Raw genomic sequence first — 21909 nt, 5'->3', positions numbered from 1 at the left:
ATTCGAGAGTCGATAGTGATACAACTATCGAGGTTTTTTGACAGGTCGCCCTGTCCAGTGCTACTGTCAGGTTCTGACTTCACTTTATGACTTGACACGTGTTATAACTTAATAGGACAATGTCAGTCATAGGATTATCGAGTCTGATTTAGAATGCAATATTTTCAGTAGAAAATTGTTTTATTTAGGAAATATAGTAAGTAATCTAGCAATTCTCAGTAATTACGCTTAAGTTAGTAGCCTAATTGATGAATTTTTGATCAGGTAGTACAAATTTAACCTATTAAAAAAATCTTGTTTCTGTTTATGGTATTTGCAGTGCCTTCTTGATATTTGAATAGAGATTTCAATGTGATCTAAAATATGTTTCATATATAATAGAAATTGACTTAAAGGTGTATTATTATTGTCTGTTTTGTATTTATTGACTATTGAGATTAATTATTGTTGTTTGATTGGAAATGTTTTCTTTTCATAGTAAGGTAAATATATAGGATCAGCGTTGCCGATTCTCTGCCTTGTCACTGCCTTCTATAGAAGTTAGCTACCGGTACCGTAGAACTATATATCTGATGAAGAATTTTAACTGTTCATTCTTGTTAAAAAAAGAATTATATTTTATTCGTCAAAAAATATATTTCTATATTTTCATTATTGAGACTAAATATTTTGTTTCTTAATTATATTTAAAAATTGTTGAGAAACGATCTGGCAACGTTGTGGAGTGATATCTAGAGGCAGTTGATGAAGTAAATTAGCGGGATTAGCGCATTAATCTAATTGAATACAGTAAAAAATGAAAAATGGATTTGATATCGTCTGAAATTTATTTTTATACTATATTGAATAGTTAGTGCCTTTCCATTATTTAAACAAATTCTCTTGTCATTGCTGTAGTCTTAGTAGAATGTATCATTGTGTATGAATTATTCAAAATGATCTCTAAATTTATGTAAAATATTCTGAATCCTAGCATTCACTCCAGAGTAAAGAACAAAAAGGAACGATCGAAAAGAACAACTCTTCGTAATGGCCAGACTGAATGTAAAATTGTTAGCAAAGTATTTTTCAACAGCAACAAAAGTGAAACCTTATGATGAGATTCCAACGTTACCAAAATGGCCAATTCTTGGACATGCGTATCTCTTTTTCCCAAATGGTAAGTAGATTTCTAGATTTTAAATTCAAAACAATATAAAATGTAGAAAAAATAATATTTGATTCCAAAGGGAGTTGACAGCACATATAGTTTTTATTGAGCATGAAAATGTCAATTATAGACACTTGCAAGCGTCATTCAAACCTGTTGCTCGTTGATAGGCCTACATTTCACCTTGAAAACTGATATTCTATTTGTTTATCAATCTCTTTCATTGATTATTCTATTGCAAATCTTCTTATCTAATCAACTATTTTATTCCATGTTGACGTATCAAGAGAATAATTTATTATTCGAATTATAAATTAACTTAAATACACATAATTTATATTCACCTTTTTAAGCAATAATAAAAGGAATATTATATTATCTATAATGAAATGAATAATTATATAAGGAAAACTGCAGGTTGCTGGTCATCAAATAAATAGCCTTCAATAAATGCTTAGTCATTCAAAAACATGCTTATACAGTTTTTGAAATATTTTTTTTTCACTTTATTTTAAAACAATAAGAGATCCAAAACAATTAATATCTGATACAATTACATCAGTTTATTGATCATTATAAGTACAAAGATTAATTGATAAATTAATATAAAGTTCAAAATTTATAAATTGGTTAGGCTACAGATAGATGAAAATATAACAACTTGATTCTGCCTATTTTCTACTACTGTATCAAAATCATATTAATATTTATTTTTCCCAAACCAACTTGCTATTTTCATAATATTATACGTAATATATTAAATCATATCTGTAGCCTAACATTTTTCATTCAACAATATTTTTATGGTCATACATTAACGCTGAAGAGGTTCACATGATATGAGCCCAAGGCTGATTGTACTATAGAGAGGTCCACGTTATAATAACAATGGAGAAAGATAGGATGACAGCGTCGCCGATTCTCTGCCTTGCCACTGCCTCCTATAGAGGATAGCTTATACCGGTATAACCAATAATATTTTATTCGTCATGAAAATATATCTTCCAATAATTGAATAATAAATTTGCATAATTGAGATTAAATACTTTGTTGATTAATAATATATTTCTCCATTGTTGAAAAACGATCTGACAACGTTGCGGGGCTAGAAAAGGATAGCGCTATCTCCTTTATCGAATGATAGACAATGATAGCAATGTTAAAAAAATACTGCCAGTATAACACACATTATCATAGTGGCGTATCATAATTAGTACTAAGTTTAGTATTAGCTACTTTTGTATGTATATTATAATAATTATGTATATGTTTTGTCAATAAACTTCTCTGGTTGCAATTCATTTGCAATCTGAGAGATTATTAATTTATTATTATTATATAACAACTTGAACATCACTATTATAGGGTAATGGGAGGTATGATAAAGTACACACAGATTTTCCTTGCATAAATTTTTAATCTATTATATTATAAAAATTAGATAATGATAACTATGCAGAGACGTTTTTTATATAAATGTTGAATCTAATACTCAATTTTATTTTTTAATTTTCGCAGGAAAGTACAAACTTGACCGATTGGGCGACGCGATTTTGGACCTGAGTGAATCGTTGGGCAACATATTCAAACTGAATCTGAACGGAAGTGACCTGGTGGTTAGTCTAAATCCCGACGATGCAAGATCCATGTACGCGGCCGAGGGGAAACTACCCTTCCGCCCCTCCTTTCCTGCCCTGGCCCATTACAGGAAAAAGACGTTTGGCAGTATCGGGGTAGTGCCAGGGTGAGTGAAAAAACCTGATTTCTAACGAATTTCTGGCTAGAAACAGAATAAATAATCACTTTGAAATAAAGTAAAAATATTATCAAGTACCCTTTATTTTGTTGCAACACTAGCCTACTAGTTTCAAATCTTCAAGAGCAATGTTCAAGTGTGATTTCAATTTATTCCAGACAACTTATTTAACATAAGTATTTTAAGTCTAGTATGAGCTGGATGATAATGATGATGGTGCTAGAGATGAAGAGTGAGATACATTGCAACACTTTTATCACTAATGAAATTTAACATGAGTATTCTAATAAGTCTAGTATGGGCTGGTTGATGATGATGATGGTGCTAGAGATGGAGAGTGAGTTACAGTGCATCACTTATATCACTAATTAAATAACACAATATACAAACACTATGCTAATAAAATTACCAAACTAAACAAAAATTATTCTACAACACTTAATTAACTAACTTATAACAAAGATGAGTAATTCTAATAATTTTATCTAAACAAACAGCAAGTCAGATTTACCATATTCATTGAATTCAGTAATGGAGTGAAAAGCCTTGCCCTTTATCCAGTTCCCCAATACTGACTTGAACTTCACCAAAGGTACTGCACGGGCATTGGCGGGAAGGACGTTAAAGAGTTCAATACCTACATAATTATGGCTTTTGTGGATTTTAGTTAGCCTGGAATAAGGTAGATCTATTGTGTGTTTTTTTCTATTGTTGTGTGCATGAATAGATGTTCTGGTTGTAAGTTTATTGATATTTTCTCTTGATGTAAGTTATACAGCTATATATGTACAAACTGGGTACTGTCATTATTTTCAATTTCTTGAAGTACTCCTTGCAGGAATCTTGAGGAGACAGCCCATAGATACATCTCAGAGCTTTCTTTTGCCATTTAAACACTCTGTCTGAGCCAGTGGAGCTACCCCAGGGTATTATGCCATATGTTAGGTGGCTATGGAAAAACGCAAAATAGGAACTCAGCAGCAAGTTGTTACTGATATTACTTTCTAATTCAAGCAACAGAAAATTAACTCGTGCAAGCCTAGAGCAAATTAAGGCCACATGATCCTCCCAGTCCAGTTCAGTAAAAAACAACATTGCTAGTTTATGTTCATAATGATAATTGAAACAAGTAGTGTTGCAAAAAAATAAATGGTACCTACTTGATAATTTTTATTGTGTTTTAATGATCAGTAGCCCTAAAAAGAAGAGTGGATACAATCGCTTTTATGGAAGTGTTCTCAAATTGGTACACCAAAAATTTCAATTTAAATTGCATTGTTTTAAATTAATATTTTGTTCTGTTGGGTAGAAATAGAATACCGTACCATTGTTTTATGGGAGTATTTACTCATAAGCTCAATGGAAATAATTCATTTATACAGCAGTGATTCAAATGAATGTTTGCTTTGCTGGGTAGAAATAGGATACCTACATTGGTTCTATAGGACATATACCTACATTGGTTCACAAATTGGTACACTGAAAGTTCATTTATACAGCAGTGTTTTGAATGACGTTTTGCTTTGTTGGGTAGGGATAGGATATTATTGGAGTGTTGTCATATTGTCAAACTGATCATACACTAATTCTACAGGCGTATGTATGAATCTCCAATCTGATAAACCGAAATACAAAACCATTAGGTCATGTGGGAGTGTTTTCACATTTTAGTCAGCAAATGAACGAACTACAAAAGAATCCCTATGATTAAGTTTATATTATTTTCTTTTAAGCATAAATAGGATACCTTTGTGAGATTGTTCATATTTTGGCAGACTGGAAATGTGTGAACACTCTGTCATTGAACTCAATGGAATCCTAAAGCCTTGCTTTCCAATAAATTTCCACTCTGTTGGATAGAAATCTGATACACAGAGCTAATAACATTGGTTCCTATTAAATGTGTGAGTGTTCCTACATTTTCATAAGAACCATTGATCATACTCTATTAGAAATTATTTGAGCACGAATAAATCTTTTGATCTTTGATCCTTTTCTAATCATGGATCAATTTAGTATGATAAATCATTTGTATTATGAGATGTATAAATAAATTAATAAAAAATTAAGTACGTACGGTATACTAGAAAAAAATAGTAGAATAATAAAAGCAATATAAATATCTTTAAGTATCCTTTATTTTAAAAAAAACTTCAAAATAGTTCAACAACTAGTTTCGACCCTAACTTAGGTCATTTTCAAGTCGACCTAAGTTAGGGTCGAAACTAGTTGTTGAACTATTTTAAAGTTTTTAAAAATAAAGGGTACTTCAAGATTTTTATATTGTTTTTTTTATTTTGTTAAAAAGTAGCCCATGTGAGTGGAGTGTTTTTATATAATTAGTAGATTATACAAAGTCAATGATAGTTTAATGGTTGAACTATCACAGGTTTTTATGTTCAATATACTTATTGGTTGTATGTTTAACATGCAATAAATCTAAAAGGTACAGCATTTACCTGTATGGATTTAGGAGGAGAATCTCAAACTCTACGTAATCACAACAAACAAGGCACTAAAATATTCCACTTCAAACTTAGAATTCAAATTGATGAATTTTCAAAATGAGGAGATACTTCAATAGTTGAAATCGTTTGTGAGAGCAGAACCAGAGAATGGGATAATTACTATTTTCAAGTTTTGCTTTCACAACATTTCGATTCCTGAAAGTCTTCTCCATACACTTTTGTAATAATCAATAACATACAACAGAGTGTAGTAAAATATTTCAGTTATAGTCAACATACTTATGCCTAGAAATACGTCCAAATAGAAAACTGTTGAATCCATTATATCATAACTGTTATAGGTGTAGGTACGAATTTTCGGGTAGAATAAATCGTCCCTGAATTCAACTTTAATATCGTTAGTACTGGAACTATGATGCCTGAAATAATTATAATAATAAGTATAATTACTTAAAGGAGGCAAATGTCCTTTATTTTTATAATAGGTATTTAGATATTTATTTAAAATATCATTAATGTTATTAGGTTGAGATTCAACTGATATGACCTTGTAATCAGTGTAGTTGCAAGACTGCAAACAGTCGCAAGAATCCACTGAGTTCTTATCACTTGATGTGTGGTAATGCATATGTTTGGCAACATCCACTGCACATGAGCTGTTTCCATCTGGACATATGTATGTCCTCTCATTATGTGGCATGAAAAACAGAACACATCCGCATTTTTCCAATGTTTTCTTTGTGGAGCACTCTATCAAACAATTTTGAAGTGTGTAATATTGGAAGAAGTCTAACTTTTTTTCAGTTGTGCTGTAGCATTGTTTAGTGGGTGATATTTTATACAGCCAATCATGCTCATCCAAAGGATAGTGAAATATCTGTTCGGGCTCAACGTTTATTTGAAAATTTGTATATTCCTGAAGGCTATGCCATCTCATAAAAGGACTTGGAATATCCCAAGGATTGTGAATTGTGAAAATAGGCCGCTCAATTTTTCCTATACGAAATATGTCTTCCGGTTCCCATAGTCCATGACGAATCCTTAGTATCCTAAAACGTGATTTTACTGAATCTCCTACTGGAGCTGGATAATTGTCTTTATTTGTCAACCACGGATTTGCATTATTTTCAGAAACATTCACCTTTAAAGAAGGAAACCCATGTATTGTATCATTCTTTGCTTGAAATATATGCTTGGCTCCAAATCGCAGTGTGCCCATTTCTATGTCTTGACGGAAAAAAATTTCGCACAATATTACTTTTGTATATTTTTGAAGGTGGGAACATATTACAAGAAACACAGAGTCCTTTGAAGGTGGAGGTCAGGAAACATAGTGAATCATAGTTAGAAACATGGATATGATCAGAATCAGCAATCACAAAATCAAATATCTTTTCAAGGTTTGAATCGGATATAAGGAATCTCTCCCTAATATTATTCGGTGTAGATACGTCTCTTAGTTTCAAAGCATCAACCAGTTTGTATAATGAATCAGAATTCTCTGGACTTTTCAAGACGAATGTAAGTAAATATATTATGTTAAATTGCATACCACAAACAGTTATAGAAGGATGTGGAAGTGTAGCTATGTGTTGGGGAATATTAGCCACTTCAAGAGTCATTGGGGCTTCTCTCCATTGACACACTTTCATTCGGTAAACCATAGCTAACGAAATAATGAAACTTATCAAAACTATAGCCCAGAACAAACGCTCAATCCAGTGTTTAGTTCGATCGAAGATGTATTTCATTCCGTGTATCGATGTATTTCGTAAAAAGTTCCTCCAGTGACTCCTATGTTTTCTAGAAACCTCCATGATCATTAGAAGCCACTATAACTTTAACTCAAGATGCACGGTTATAATCCTCCTACAAGTATATATTTTAAGGAACTACAATATCTCTAGTATATTTTTTATCTAGAGCTGCAGTACCTCAGCTGAACGGTACTGGAAAATGAATATAAACTGACTCACTCTAAATTCAGTTCTACTAAAGGATCGGCACTGCACATTTGTTATCTTTGTTATCTTTATTGCTTTTTTATCGTCCGCCCTCTCAAGAGATTCTGTGAGAACCTATTTGTGATATAAGACATGCAACAATAATATAGCAATACCAATTTTAATCAAATACTGTCATTATAACGTGGACCTCACTATAAATTGTTGCATGCAGTTTATCATGAGCTATGGTATAAACTCATCAAGTAATTAATTAGAATGAGTTCTCTGTATCTCAATATCCATTATGTAATTGAATTAATCATTATATGAGTTAATATTCTATAAAGTGCGCCAGAGAAATTTACTTATTTGAAAAAAACCCGTACGTTGAATTGGTCGTGTAGTGGGGCAGGAGGGGCCGCATCTGGAGGGGGAAGTTCTCAAGATTATCCTCCCTAAAGTAAATTATCCATCATGCTCTGGTCTAGAGAGCAGCGGGCCTTCGCAGTTGAGAGCTTATTTTCTAATGGTCGATCACCTTCCGCGCTTGATTTGAAATTCCTCCCCACAGACTCGTTCCTGGCCATAATTCGATTCTGTCGTGGGTTAACTCATTTCAGGAGTGTGGAAGTGTCACTCAACCCAGAAATGGACTTCAACGAACCATCAGAACTCCAGAAAATATCGAAAGAGTGAGGCATTCAGTTGTGCGTTCTCCCAGGCGTTCGGCTCGCAAACACGCAGCTACTATGGCAATTTCTGACTCCACTGTTCGACAAATTTTCCACGAAGACCTTCAACTTCATCCCTATAAATTGGCTGTTGTTCAAGAATTGACTGAACGCGATTTTGTTGCCCGTCAAAATGCATGTGATATGCTGATTGTTAACATGCCTAAAGACGCGGTCATTTTTTTAGTGACGAAAGGCTCATTTCCACATGCGATTTTTTATGGGGTTATTTGAAATCTCTGGATTATGTCGATCGACCACGGACCATAGCACACCTCTAGAACAACATTCGCGACGCCATTGCCAACATACCGATTGATATACTGCAACCAAATTTCAAAAATAGTCTTCATCAGTGTATGCGCAATGTGGGTCGCCATTGGTCTGATCTCATTTTCAAGACTGCATGGAAAAAAATGAGATATTGTATTCTCATATAAGGAAAAGATTAAAACAATATCTGAAGTACTTTTGTTTTTATTGACCTTTCAAATAAGTAAGTTTCTCTGGCGCACCTTGTACTTAACTGTAGTAATAAAGTTGAGAACCATCAAGTCAATATAAGTATTTCAATACTCCTCTCAACACTGACAAAATATCAACTCATATATATTTATCAAATCACTGTATATGTATAAAAATCTTATAACTATAATCAAGTTTACAATATAATAAAAACACTGATTTTTATGTTTTTTTTTTATAATATACACCTGAAAGTTTTACCCCTGACATTTTTTCAGTTATTTTGAGAATTACAAAAGGTTTAAAGGGTTTCAATCCATGCAGTAACTTCTCATGCTAAAAGTTTTACTTGAGCTGCGTTTACACCGAAGTTAATAACACGAGTTATTAACAAAAAGTTATTAACTTAACTAAACTGTCAAAAATTTCTCTTAACAAAACTTAATAACTCGTGTTTTTTAACAGAAAATTTCTTGTTATTAACATTAAGATGCAGATTGATGCTGTTGAACCACTGACAAATGTTATTGACTGATACATAAGCATTCAACTCCAGCCGCTCACAGTCATTCTCAGCATTTAGGATGCTAGTGTCATCCGCATATAAAGTAATATCAGCTCCTAATCCACTGCCCTTTATATCATAATTTATGTAGATGTTAAAAAGAAGCGGACCTAGCACCGATCCTTGGGGACTCCAAATTTGAATTCTCTTAACTTAGATTTAAAATTGCCATTGCTGTTTTTTATTTCAACATATTGTACTCTGTTAAGTAGGTATGACGCAAGTAATTTCAGTGTAAGCCCTCTAACGCCAATATTTTCTAATTTAGTAAAATTGTAAGTTCAACTGTATCAAATGCCTTGCTGAGGTCAACAAAAGTGGCTCCTGAATGTTTTTTCTTATTCAAATTATCAATAAGTCAATAAGCATTTCAATAGTCCTCTCAACACTGACAAAAGATCAACTCATATATTTATCAAATCACTGTCTATTTATAAAAATCTTATAACTACAATCAAGTTTACAATATAATAAAAACACTGATTTTTATGTTTTTTTTATAATATACACCTGAAAGTTTTACCCCTGACATTTTTCAGTTATTTTGAGAATTACAAAATGTTTAAAGTGTTTCAATCCATGCAGTAGGCTAACTTCTCATGCTAAAAGTTATACTTGAGCTGCGTTTACACCGAAGTTAATAACACGAGTTATTAACAAAAAGTTATTAACTTAACTGAACTGTCAAAAATTTCTCTTAACAAAACTTAATAACTCGTGTTTTTTAACAGAAAATTTCTTGTTATTAACATTATGTTAATGGCTTTTGTTATTAACTGATGTTATGATGAAAAATGTTAAAAACTCTCTTGTTATTAACTCCGGTGTCAACACAGCTTTAGATGTCTGTGGTGATGACAAAAGTCTCAGAATAACCCTTCAGGCTACTAAGCTACGAAAATTTAATTTATTCTCCCAATGGATCTCAATGCACTAAATATCACAAATTTTCAATTTCCCAGCTCTTCCGAGATATAGCACTACCTCCGTATGTTTACGGAGATAGTGGATATGGTCTGAGCCAGAAACTGTTTATGTACATAGGCTGAGGGAGTATAAATATAAATTGTTAATTTTTCAAGAATGTCCCTTATTTTAATTGAGGAATAGATGAAGTTATGATACAAACTCTACTCTTGACTTTTTCCTGTGCTAATATGTTTTTGCAGGAATGAGAATATTTTTGCAGGGTATTTTTGCAGGGTATTTAGGCTTTGCTTCAACGGGGTACGAATACAAATCGTTTTCAATTTAAAAAGTCCCTTATTTAACTTGAGGAATAGATAAAATTCTGGTTCAAACACCACCCTTGAATTTTTCCCTGTGATGTTTTTGCAGGAATGGCGAAGAATGGCTACATTATCGAAAAGCGGTGTTGCCGCTGTTGAAAGGTAACATTGTTGCCGCTTACGCTGATGATCACAAAATGATTTCATCCAGATTTGTGAATTACATCAGGAGGAATAGAGGCAGCAATAAAGAGTTGAAAGATGTCTTCAACCATCTATTGAAATTCGCAATAGAAGGTGAGAGACTGTATGAAGAGTTGAATTTTTTTTTCTCTAGAACTGTATGTAATAGGTAATAGCCTAATTGCATTACAATAATATTCTACAAAAATAATGTTAACAAGTTACTGGAATAAATACAATAAAGGTAATTAGAATACATTACAATACCATCATGTTTTAACTCTGCTGTTTGGGAGGTAATTAATAGAAATAGGAGAGCAGCTCAAAAAGATACAGTTACTAATGTCCCTAGGATAATCGATGAACATGGAAATTATATGGATGATAGTATAGACATTTGTAACTTTTTCAATAAGTATTATCAACAGGTTGCATATAATCTCCAAAAGTCACTGAACACTAATACTTATAATACAACTACATTAAATGCTGAGCCAATTGAAAAGGTATTTAAATTTCATCCATTATCAAGAGATGAGTTGTCAAGAATAATAAAAAATTTGAATAACAAAAAAACAGTAGGATTGGATGGGGTCTCAAGCAAAATTTTAAAAGAATGTGAAAATGAATTACTGGACCCTTTATTGCATCTCCTTAATACTTCACTAGAGCAGGGTATTTTCCCTGTGCCATCTTTGTATGTATATGAAGTTGTAATGCATGTAAAAACGAGTGGTGTGATCCAGAATTCAGATGTTCATGAGTATAATACGCGAAACAGAGCAGATTATCATATAATGGGTCACAATAGTAGGTTATTTGAACAAAAACCAGATTATATTGGTAGGAAATTTTATAACAAGCTACCTCAAATCTTGAAAAGTAATGATGATTTGAAGATTTTCAAAAAACAAATTAAAAAATATTTAGTTGATAGAGCTTTTTATAGTGTACAAGAATTCCTTTCAAACCTAAACTAGGTTGAACTACTTAGTGTTAGAATTATTATGTAATAACATGACTTGTCTTATACTCCATGACTGGAGTCTTTAGGACGTAATCTTAAAAAAAAAAAAAAATACAATGTATTCCAATTATAATTTTTATAACATTTATAATGTTCGATGACAACAATAAACATTGATTGAAATGTAAAACAATTGAGAGGCTTGGAGCTAATGAATGAGATGTTCAGAGTAGATACACCCGGAAGCTTTTTTTTGTCGGTGCGGCCAAATGTTTACTTGGACATAGATGGCCCTATGAGAGTAAGTACAATAATAGAGAAAACGTAGCATTATGCATTATCTTTTCTATATGGTAATGGTACCTACAATGTATTCTAACTAGTAGCTCTGTGGACAGTAGACCTCGCGCAGATATAAACCACAGTCTCATCTAATACTGTTCATCTGAGTAAATTCTGTCCTGTTCTGTCGTGTCGGCGATATATCGGTGTATTATCTACTAATGGCTGTTTGGGTTGTTGTATCGACAATGCTAATAATTGGGATGTAAACAGCTATTCCACTATCATCAAAAGCTTACCAAGTTGAAAGCAGAGAAAAGTCGGGAGAAAATACTATGCTACTTCAAGTTATCAATTGCATGCCTCACTGCATGCAATTAATAGTCCACACAACAGCTATTTTTCACTAAGTTACATTGAGATATTGAATTGCATGCAATATTTATAATCCACTCGACAGCTGATTTATGATGCATAATTTTATAGTTTGATTTTTACTCTAATATTGGCGTATGAAGGAGGCTCCTTTTCCTTTTATATTACCATCCTTGAAATGCAAAATTTCCAAAAATCTTGTATATACGTCGACGCGCAATTTAAAAAGGAACATACCTGTCAAATTTCATGAAAATCTATCACCGCGTTTCGCCGTAAATGCGAAACATAAAAACATATAACCATCAACAGAAAATGCAAAACCGTCGACTTGAATCTTAGAACTCACTTCGCTCGGTCAATTAGCTCGCATACAATATTGGAAAAGAAGACACATATTGAAAGCAGGTAGGTTACAACTCAGAAAAAATAACTGAACTGTGTTCAGTTAAAAAGAACTGGGTTCTTTCCTCAGTGGCTATATTGTCTCCTTTAGAGTCGGCCTGAAACATTTTGGGCAATAGATTCGTCAATTAGCCTACAATAATATTTGAATTTCGCCATCACTAATTTAATAGTGGTCTACGACAATATATTATTATCTGTTTTAATCCTATTTCTTGAATTCCATTAAATTATTAGTTGTATTATTTTAAACATTTGTTGGAATTGATGTTTTTGTATTATACAAAAAATACAACAAATAAGAAATTGTTAAAATAATTCAACTGATAATTTAATGGAATTCATGAAATATGATTAAAACAGACAATAAATATAGTCGTGGACCACTAATAAATTAGTTGAATAACCAAGTGGTTGACAATTTCTTAACTGATTTTTATCCAAGAATTCATTTATTATTATCATCATTATTCATTATTATTTTTATTGATTTAATTTATTATTGAACAATGTTGTGTTTCCAGCTACTTCTGTCACTTGCCCTGGAGTTCTCTTCGAATGCTTGGATGGGACATTGGATGGATCAGACGTTTCGAATGAGATAACAAAGGCGAGCGTAGATTTTATGGAAGGCATGTATGGAACTCTGGTCGAGCCCCCAGTTTGGAAAATTTGGAAAACAAAAAGCTACAAGAAGTTGGAGCAATCTCATACTGTGATTCACAGGTGAAAACATGAATTTCATTCTTTCACTTATATTTCTTTATGTTCTATGCAAGTTGAAAAAGAATGACTGTTGAGAAATTTCAAGTTTTCTGATCAAATGAGTCTTTTCTGAACAAGAAGATAAATATATTTTATCAAGAGCAAACAGTAAATAACTATTTTTTGTAGAATCATTGTACGTATCCGATGTGGTTCTTTACATTGATTCAATTTTTAACGGTATAGAACCAATAAGCATTAACACAAGATCACGGAATAGAGTACCTATATTTCTATATTTTCCACCAAATTCATTCAACAAAACACGACTCATTCAATATGGTACAACTAATTATATTAACTTCAATGCAAATTACAACTTAAAAGATTCAATTTTTGAAGCTCAGAAACGTATTCTTAAGGTTATGACAAACAGAAACAACCGTTTTCCAACAAGTGAATATTGTTCACCGAAAGTAGAGTTCTCAGCTTCAGACAGTTATATGTATTAGTTTTAGACTAATTTATATTAAGAAGAAGGCTCCTTTTCCTTTTATATTACCATCCTTGAAATGCAAAATTTCCAAAAATCTTGTATATACGTCGACGCGCAATTTAAAAAGGAACATACCTGTCAAATTTCATGAAAATCTATCACCGCGTTTCGCCGTAAATGCGAAACATAAAAACATATAACCATCAACAGAAATGCAAAACCGTCGACTTGAATCTTAGAACTCACTTCGCTCGGTCAATTAGCTCGCATACAATATTGGAAAAGAAGACACATATTGAAAGCAGGTAGGTTACAACTCAGAAAAAATAACTGAACTGTGTTCAGTTAAAAAGAACTGGGTTCTTTCCTCAGTGGCTATATTGTCTCCTTTAGAGTCGGCCTGAAACATTTTGGGCAATAGATTCGTCAATTAGCCTACAATAATATTTGAATTTCGCCATCACTAATTTAATAGTGGTCTACGACAATATATTATTATCTGTTTTAATCCTATTTCTTGAATTCCATTAAATTATTAGTTGTATTATTTTAACATTTGTTGGAATTGATGTTTTTGTATTATACAAAAAATACAACAAATAAGAAATTGTTAAAATAATTCAACTGATAATTTAATGGAATTCATGAAATATGATTAAAACAGACAATAAATATAGTCGTGGACCACTAATAAATTAGTTGAATAACCAAGTGGTTGACAATTTCTTAACTGATTTTTATCCAAGAATTCATTTATTATTATCATCATTATTCATTATTATTTCTATTGATTTCATTTATTATTGAACAATGTTGTGTTTCCAGCTACTTCTGTCACTTGCCCTGGAGTTCTCTTCGAATGCTTGGATGAGACATTGGATGGATCAGACGTTTCGAATGAGATAACAAAGGCGAGCGTAGATTTTATGGAAGGCATGTATGGAACTCTGGTCGAGCCCCCAGTTTGGAAAATTTGGAAAACAAAAAGCTACAAGAAGTTGGAGCAATCGCATACTGTGATTCACAGGTGAAAACATGAATTTCATTCTTTCACTTATATTTCTTTATGTTCTATGCAAGTTGAAAAAGAATGACTGTTGAGAAATTTCAAGTTTTCTGATCAAATGAGTCTTTTCTGAACAAGAAGATAAATATATTTTATCAAGAGCAAACAGTAAATAACTATTTTTTGTAGAATCATTGTACGTATCCGATGTGGTACTTTACATTGATTCAATTTTTAACGGTATGGAACCAATATAAGCATTAGCAGAAGATCACGGAGTATTGTAGGTACCTATATTTCTACATTTCCCTCCAAATTCATTCAACAAAACACGACTCATTCAATTTTAGCAAACTCAATATGGTACAACTAATTTCTATTAACTTCAATGCAACACAACTGATATATGAATAAGATACACCGTACTTCATAGCTCAACTCAATTCAACAAAATAAAACAACGCAAAGAACGAAACACACTCTTCACATAGCAAAATATAAACAAACACACTACAGAGATTAACACTACACTACATTCGATTAGAAAACAACAAATTGAATACAACACAAGTCTGCGATTTTTTTTGGTAAATTGGAAATGTTTTCAAAATGATTGTGAATTATTATCAATGTAAAATCCATTATTCTACATTTTTCAGATTTTGAGTTTATCTTCCTTATGTTAAAAATGCAGCCCATGTACTTGGTTTCAGATTGATAGCAGATGGAATTGAGAAGACTAAGCAGGACCTTAAGAATAATCCAAACAAACATCCCTTTATGGTCTCTCTTTTTGAAAATGCTACACTAACTGAGAATGAAGTCCTAGTTTTGGCTATGGAGGTGTTCCTTGGTGGTCTGGATGCGGTAAGAATATTATACTTTTTCAAGATTGGATATGAATCCATTGTAACTTATGTTGAATGACAAAATTTATGAATCTCTCGATCAATATAAATCTCAAATAAAGGAAGTAGTTCTGAAATTTGAAGAGTGGAGTGAAGTTATTTATTTTTATTCAGCAATGACACATCACAAAATGATTGAAATTAATAAACAGACAATGATGAGACGACACAATAAATAGAGACAATGATGAGATATGAGAAACTAATCTGACCCACTAAAAACCACTCTTGCCATAGCATTGCATTAAACTCACCTCTAATGAGATCCACGCTATGATGGCATTATTTGATTTTACATTGGTTTTGCTATCCTAGTCTAACATTCGAAGATAGCGCTATCCTTTTCCAGCTCCCCAACGTTGCCAGATCGTTTTCTAACAATGTAGAAATATTATTTACCAAAAAAATATTTAATCTCAATCATGAAAATTCATCACTAGATTATCAAAAAATAAATTTTCTTGGCGAATAAAATAAAATTGATTATTTTAAACAATAATGAACAGTTAATATTACATCAGACATACCGGTATCAGCTATCCTATATAGAAGGCATTGATGGCAGAGCAGAGAATAATTGGCAACGCTGTTTTCCTGTATTCTCCATAACGTGGAGCTCACTATAACAACCACTCTTGCCATATCATTACATTAGATTGTTGACCGAGCGAAGTGAGGTCTAAGATTCAAGTCGACGGTTTGGCATTTCTCTTAATGTTTAAATGTTGTGCATTTACGGCGAAACGCGGTAATAGATTTTCATGAAATTTGACAGGTATGTTCCTTTTTTATTTGCGCGTCGACGTATATACAAGGTTTTTGGAAATTTTGCCTTTCAAGGATAATATAAAAGGAAGAAGGAGCCTCCTTCATACGCCAATATTAGAGTAAAAATCAGACTATAGAATTATTCATCATAAATCAGCTGACAAGTGATTACACAGATGTGTGGAGAAGCCAGTCTATTGCTGTATTTCCGTAAGGTCTATAGTTTCAATTAGGTACTTGTGGATGAGAATACTGCGTGAGGTCTACTGTTCACAGAACTACTAGTTTAGCTCTGAACCCAGAATCTCAGACAAGAGTTTTCAGTGGAACATGTTCCCATACCATCATTTGTATTTCAATTCACCGTATTGTAGGATAACAATTGAATGAAATTTATCAATTTTCAGACTCCTACCACTCTAGCCTTGGCCTTGCATTACCTATCCCAAAACCCAGAAGCTCAGACAAGAGCTTTCATTGAAATATTTTTTATAGAACAATTAATTACGACAAAGCAGTCAGGTATTTATATAAAATAAAAGCTATTAGCTTCTACTTACATTAGTGTAGCGCTTTCGGACACTAGGCCCTTCGTCAACACTCAGAGTGTTGAAAGCGCTACACTAATGTAAGTAGAAGCTAATAGCTTTTATTTATATAAATACCAGACTGCTGTCGTAATTAATTGTTCAAAGTGATTATTTAACAAGCAGTTCGTAATGGAATCAAACATTGAAGAGAATTATTTGTAATTGAATTGAATTAAATTTATCAATTTTTCAGACTCCTACCACTCTAGCCATGGCCTTGCATTACCTATCCCAAAACCCTGAAGCTCAGGCAAGAGCTTTCAGTGAGGTGTCCACCCAGAATCAACTGAAATACGTTGAAGCCTGCCTAAAAGAAACACTGAGGATGGCTCCAAGCGCTGGAGCTAGCAGTCGCTACCTCGCCGAAGAGGCCATTCTTAGTGGATATCTCGTTCCAGCTAATGTAAGTTTCAATCTAGAGTACAATGTTCATTCAATTGGAGTGATCCGTGGTCTAGTGCTTGTGTAGCAGCCTAGGGGTCCTGGGTTCAAACACTACCACCTAGATTTGCAAAGTGAAAATTATAATGTAAATTTAGGTGGTAGTGGTTCAAACCCGAATATGAATAAAGGTTTTTAGCCAGTAGTAGATCCCGTGTTATCGGATGGACACGTTAAACTGTCGGTCCCGACTGAATATAACAGTCGTGAGGCTCATTGACGACTTCAATTATATACTTAGGCTAGGTGGAACTACTGTCATGAATTCCTAACCAATAGAAGTCTTACGAATCACCTTATTATTATGTTACTGTTCAATTTGCAAAAAATACAAAATAGGCTATTAACTATTTACAATATAATATAGTACGACAAGTTTGAAGTGTAAATTGAGTATAACTTTTTGTTGGTGGGGAGTCCCTTACAGGTAGGCCCCACCTATAGCCTGAATTTATTTATATATATATATATATATATATATATATATATATATATATATAATATATATATATAGGCCCACTGACGGCTTATTTATATATATATATATATATATTATATATTATATATATATATATATATATATATATATATATATATATCTAAGCCGTCAGTGGGCCTCACGACTGATCGTACTCCCATGAACATAGGTTTTAGAAAATACAGTAGATAGATAGATAGATAGGCTGCCTTTATTTTAACCTGGAGGGCGAAGTTAGGGCGCAGCCGGCCCTCTCTCCCACTTAACCCTCCTATACAATTCTAATGGATCTACATCCCAAACAACATAAGGAAATAATCTCTTAAATATATAATAAGTAATATGATACAAAAAAAATATATGTATATATAAATCAATAATTAAAAAAAATAACTTCATTTAATTTAGTAGAATATATTTTAGACTGAAATAAAATAAAAAAAAAGTTAGAAAATAGAGTTATAGGAAAATTTTTTTGATTTTTAAGCAAGAAACAAGAAAATTTCATGCAAACACACACCTTTCACACAAGCAAACACACCACGCATACACACCTCCTCATCCTATGCCCCGATCGCCCTCCCTCAGCCACGCCAAGACCTCCGCGCCGAACAGTGTCCGCCTCTCCACACTCCTCAAAGATGCGGGTAAGCTATTCCACAGTCTGCAAGCGGTCACACAGAACGATCTATTATATGTCACAGTGCGATGGATGGGAATGCTCAACAGGCTTGCGCCATGCCTCGTATCTCTTCTGTTGATTCCTGCGAGGAATTGAGATTTCTGACTCAAGTAGAGAGGAGACCCAGTTGCCAGAACCTTGTGGAGGAGCATCAGCACATGATAAATTCTGCTGTCTCGAAGCTTCAAATACCATCTGAGTGATGTAAGGGCTTATGTGGACGTCCCTTTCAAGGCCAAAGACGAATCTCACGCAGTAGTTCTGAGCCCTTTGCAGTCGTTCAGAAAGAGTCACTGTCATGTCCTGTATGACCACATCTCCATAATGGAAATGCGGAAATATCAAGGTCTTCACAAGCATTATTCTCTCCCGTAAGGGGATAACAACTCCAATTCTCTTCAGAGGGGGAATGCCTGCGAAGACCCTGTTGCAAGTCTTTGTCACTTGTTCAGTCCAGTCTAGATGTCTGTTAAATGTGAGTCCTAAGTTTGTAATGTTTTCACTATAATCCAGTCTATGAGAGTTAATTTCGATGAAAGGTCCATGGTTAAAGTCAAGTTGGTTCAAAAGTCTTCTATTACCTATAACGATTGTTTTGGATTTTGATTCATTAATTTTCAATCCATGCTGTGCTGTCCAGAGTGAGACAGCAGTCAGATCAACATTCATAAGAGTAACTGCTTCACCAAAGTTATCAGTCTTGAAATGTCTATAAATCTGTAGGTCGTCTGCATAAAGATGATATCTGGAGTGTCTGAGTCGGTCAGTTACGTCATTACATACAAACTAAACAGTAGTGGTCCCAAAACTGAACCCTGAGGTACCCCCCTGTTGACCACCCTCCATCGAGACGTGCTGTCCAATCGAACACACTGCTGTCTGTCAAGAAGGTATGACCTCACCCATGCCACACTACTCTCAGAAAAACCATAATTTTTCAGTTTTTTCAAAAGGCGATATTGTGGTAAAGTTTATAGTTCATTTTATTTAACTTAGTTAGGTTAAATCAATATGGTGTAAGAAGGAATTTTTTTATAAAAAAAATAGAAAATGATAAAAAAAGAGAAAAAACGGACAAAACCCAACTATTTCTCTCTTGTAGATAGATGACCAAGTCCGAAATATGGTTCACTTTTCATTCTCCACTAGACGACAAGACATATTCATTAACCACTCTAAATACTCTAACTATAATAAAGTAGTAGAGTACCAAGAAATTTGGAATTTAGAAGAATTGAATATTAGAAATAGAATATAAGTAGGGAACTTTGTGAGCCATTAAAAACTTGAAAAATACACTCACTATTAATATTGTAAATGAAAAATGCTAAATTGATAATAGTGCACGCTTTGAAGCGTACTTGGAATTATTTGAAAGGGCCAAGTTTATGAGTAATGAAGTAGTATGTTTATTGAAGAAACTTTTAGATCATTACAATTTTGAAGTTCTATGTTCAGTCAAGATGTACGGTAGCCTAAATTTAATTCTATTTGCTTTTCTGTTCTTCTAGACATTGGTGGCTGTATTTAGCCCAATCACATCTCGTGATGAGAAATACTTTCATTCGCCCATGGAGTTCATCCCTGAAAGATGGTTCAGGGAAAATAAAGACAAGAGACATCCTTTCGCGTCGATTCCCTTTGGGTTCGGAGCCAGAGTCTGTCCCGGAAGACATCTTGTCAATCAGGAAATGCTCATACTTCTAACTGAGGTAATATAGATAGAATAATTAAAATTGTTAAAGGAATATATTCGAGGTAAATGACATAAAAACAATAGCATATTTTCTACTTGAAAAATTTTTTGACACGAAACTCAACTTTCAAAGCTCAATTAAACATCGTCAATTTTGTAGGTTGAGTTGAAACTAATAATGAGTACTAAATGAGCTTTGTTTTAATAAAATATTGCAAAATAGTAATATAAAATAAAGTAAAAGTAATAGAGTATATTAATAGTTGAATAAATTACTGAGGTTTGAATTCATCAAGATTAAGGAACTCAGAGAGAATCTGTTTGATATGCATAATCACTGAGAAGTATTCAATTTATTCAAAGTAAATTTTAATAATGAATGTACCTAATTAATTATCTTGCTTTCTTTTACAGTATACGATTGAAGAAATATTTCCCCAATAAACTATATAGTAAAACCTTACAGAAAAATAGATATATTTAACAGTGGTATAGCTCACGGTATGTAGAAGTAGAAGTCTTTTTTAAAACATGGTATAACTGCCCTCAAAATATTTGTTCAGCAATGATATTCTGAAGAAGTGGTTAAAGTATCTAATTGCTCAGATCAGATGAGTGACATGTTCTCAGCACTCAAGTTGGGATGGAGACTGATTGAGGCCAGCTTCACTGAGTTATTGAACTGGAGGTTCGGAACTCACCTAAAGCTGTACCTAGTTCAATACTCCTATAACCCCATCATCATCCTAGTTACAAGCATGTGGCTCGTATCAAGTAAACGTCATTGTAAACATTAATGTTGATTATTGATTAAAGAATAATGTTTACTCATTTCTCAATTTTTTGTGTGAGTTTGATTCATTACTGAGACAATAAGATACGGCACTCCTCTTCATTTTCAACAAAAATCTTCAATATTGACATATCCGAGAGAGGATATGTTGGTCCTTTTCTAATCATGTATTTGATTTGTTCATTGGTTAATGTAAATGAATATTGTATTTTGCTTCTACTGAAACAAGTGTTTTTTCCAAGTCATTCCATTTCTAGATTTTTACAAGTGTTTACTATTTTTAATATTTAATAATAGTTAGTATCTAATATTTCAACAGTAAGTTACAATTTGAAAGAGTATAATTGAAATTTTGTTGCAGATTTTGAGAAACTTCAAGCTCGATTCAAACAATGGACAAGTTGGTATGATTCATCGCATGAACAGAATTCCTGATCAAGAGATTAATATTTTCTTCACTGATAGATAGAAATATTCATATTTTGAAGATAAGGCAAGTGCAGTTTTCAACCATGTCTAAATTTTTATAAGGCCTTCTCATTTTATTCATGTTTTTACCATTTCTATTTAATTTTCATACCATTTTGTTTTATTAGTAATTTCTTCGATTTCTGCAAGTCTCTGACGAAGGAAAAAAATGTTAATTGCATTTTAAAAATAGTTTTCTAATCATAAGGCTCACATAAATTATCAATTTTATAATGTGTATGTAACTTTTAATTAGGTTTGAATAATTTAGTTTTAGATACTTTGTGATAAGACTTTCAGTAATAAATAGTTGAATACAGTAAAATATGACTATCAATCCCTTTATTTCACTCTCC

At 32.8% G+C, this 21909-nt stretch overlaps 1 protein-coding gene across 5 annotated transcripts; it reads left to right on the top strand.

Annotated features, from left to right (window-relative positions):
* The first annotated feature begins 33 nt into the window (after nucleotides 1-33).
* On the top strand, nucleotides 34-21883 carry LOC111052846 (probable cytochrome P450 49a1). 5 transcript variants are annotated; one of them, XM_039429881.1, is made up of 9 exons: nucleotides 34-196; nucleotides 974-1159; nucleotides 2669-2894; nucleotides 10420-10607; nucleotides 14549-14750; nucleotides 15443-15596; nucleotides 17189-17398; nucleotides 20108-20308; nucleotides 21447-21714. In XM_039429881.1, the coding sequence occupies exons 2-9, from the start codon at nucleotides 1030-1032 to the stop codon at nucleotides 21552-21554; spliced, it is 1419 nt and encodes a 472-aa protein (XP_039285815.1). In that variant the 5' UTR covers nucleotides 34-196; nucleotides 974-1029; the 3' UTR covers nucleotides 21555-21714. The 5 variants fall into 5 exon arrangements, with proteins under 5 accessions (XP_039285815.1, XP_039285811.1, XP_039285814.1 ...); XM_039429877.1 differs by lacking the exon at nucleotides 14549-14750 and adding an exon at nucleotides 13047-13248 and having other exon boundaries at nucleotides 44-200; nucleotides 21447-21883; XM_039429880.1 differs by having other exon boundaries at nucleotides 44-200.
* The last annotated feature ends 26 nt before the right edge of the window (nucleotides 21884-21909 follow it).

Source organism: Nilaparvata lugens, chromosome 6, assembly GCF_014356525.2.
Source record: "Nilaparvata lugens isolate BPH chromosome 6, ASM1435652v1, whole genome shotgun sequence".
NCBI lineage: Eukaryota > Metazoa > Arthropoda > Insecta > Hemiptera > Delphacidae > Nilaparvata > Nilaparvata lugens.
This window is presented reverse-complemented; position numbering and strand designations above follow the sequence as displayed.

Excerpts from the sequence above, each read along its gene's own strand:
- LOC111052846 (XM_039429877.1), top strand. The coding sequence starts at position 1,030 with ATGGCCAGACTGAATGTAAAATTGTTAGCAAAGTATTTTTCAACAGCA. Across the intron at positions 10,608-13,046 it reads ATTGAAATTCGCAATAGAAG|CTACTTCTGTCACTTGCCCT; the intron begins GTGAGAGACTGT and ends TTGTGTTTCCAG. Across the intron at positions 20,309-21,446 it reads TGCTCATACTTCTAACTGAG|ATTTTGAGAAACTTCAAGCT; the intron begins GTAATATAGATA and ends ATTTTGTTGCAG.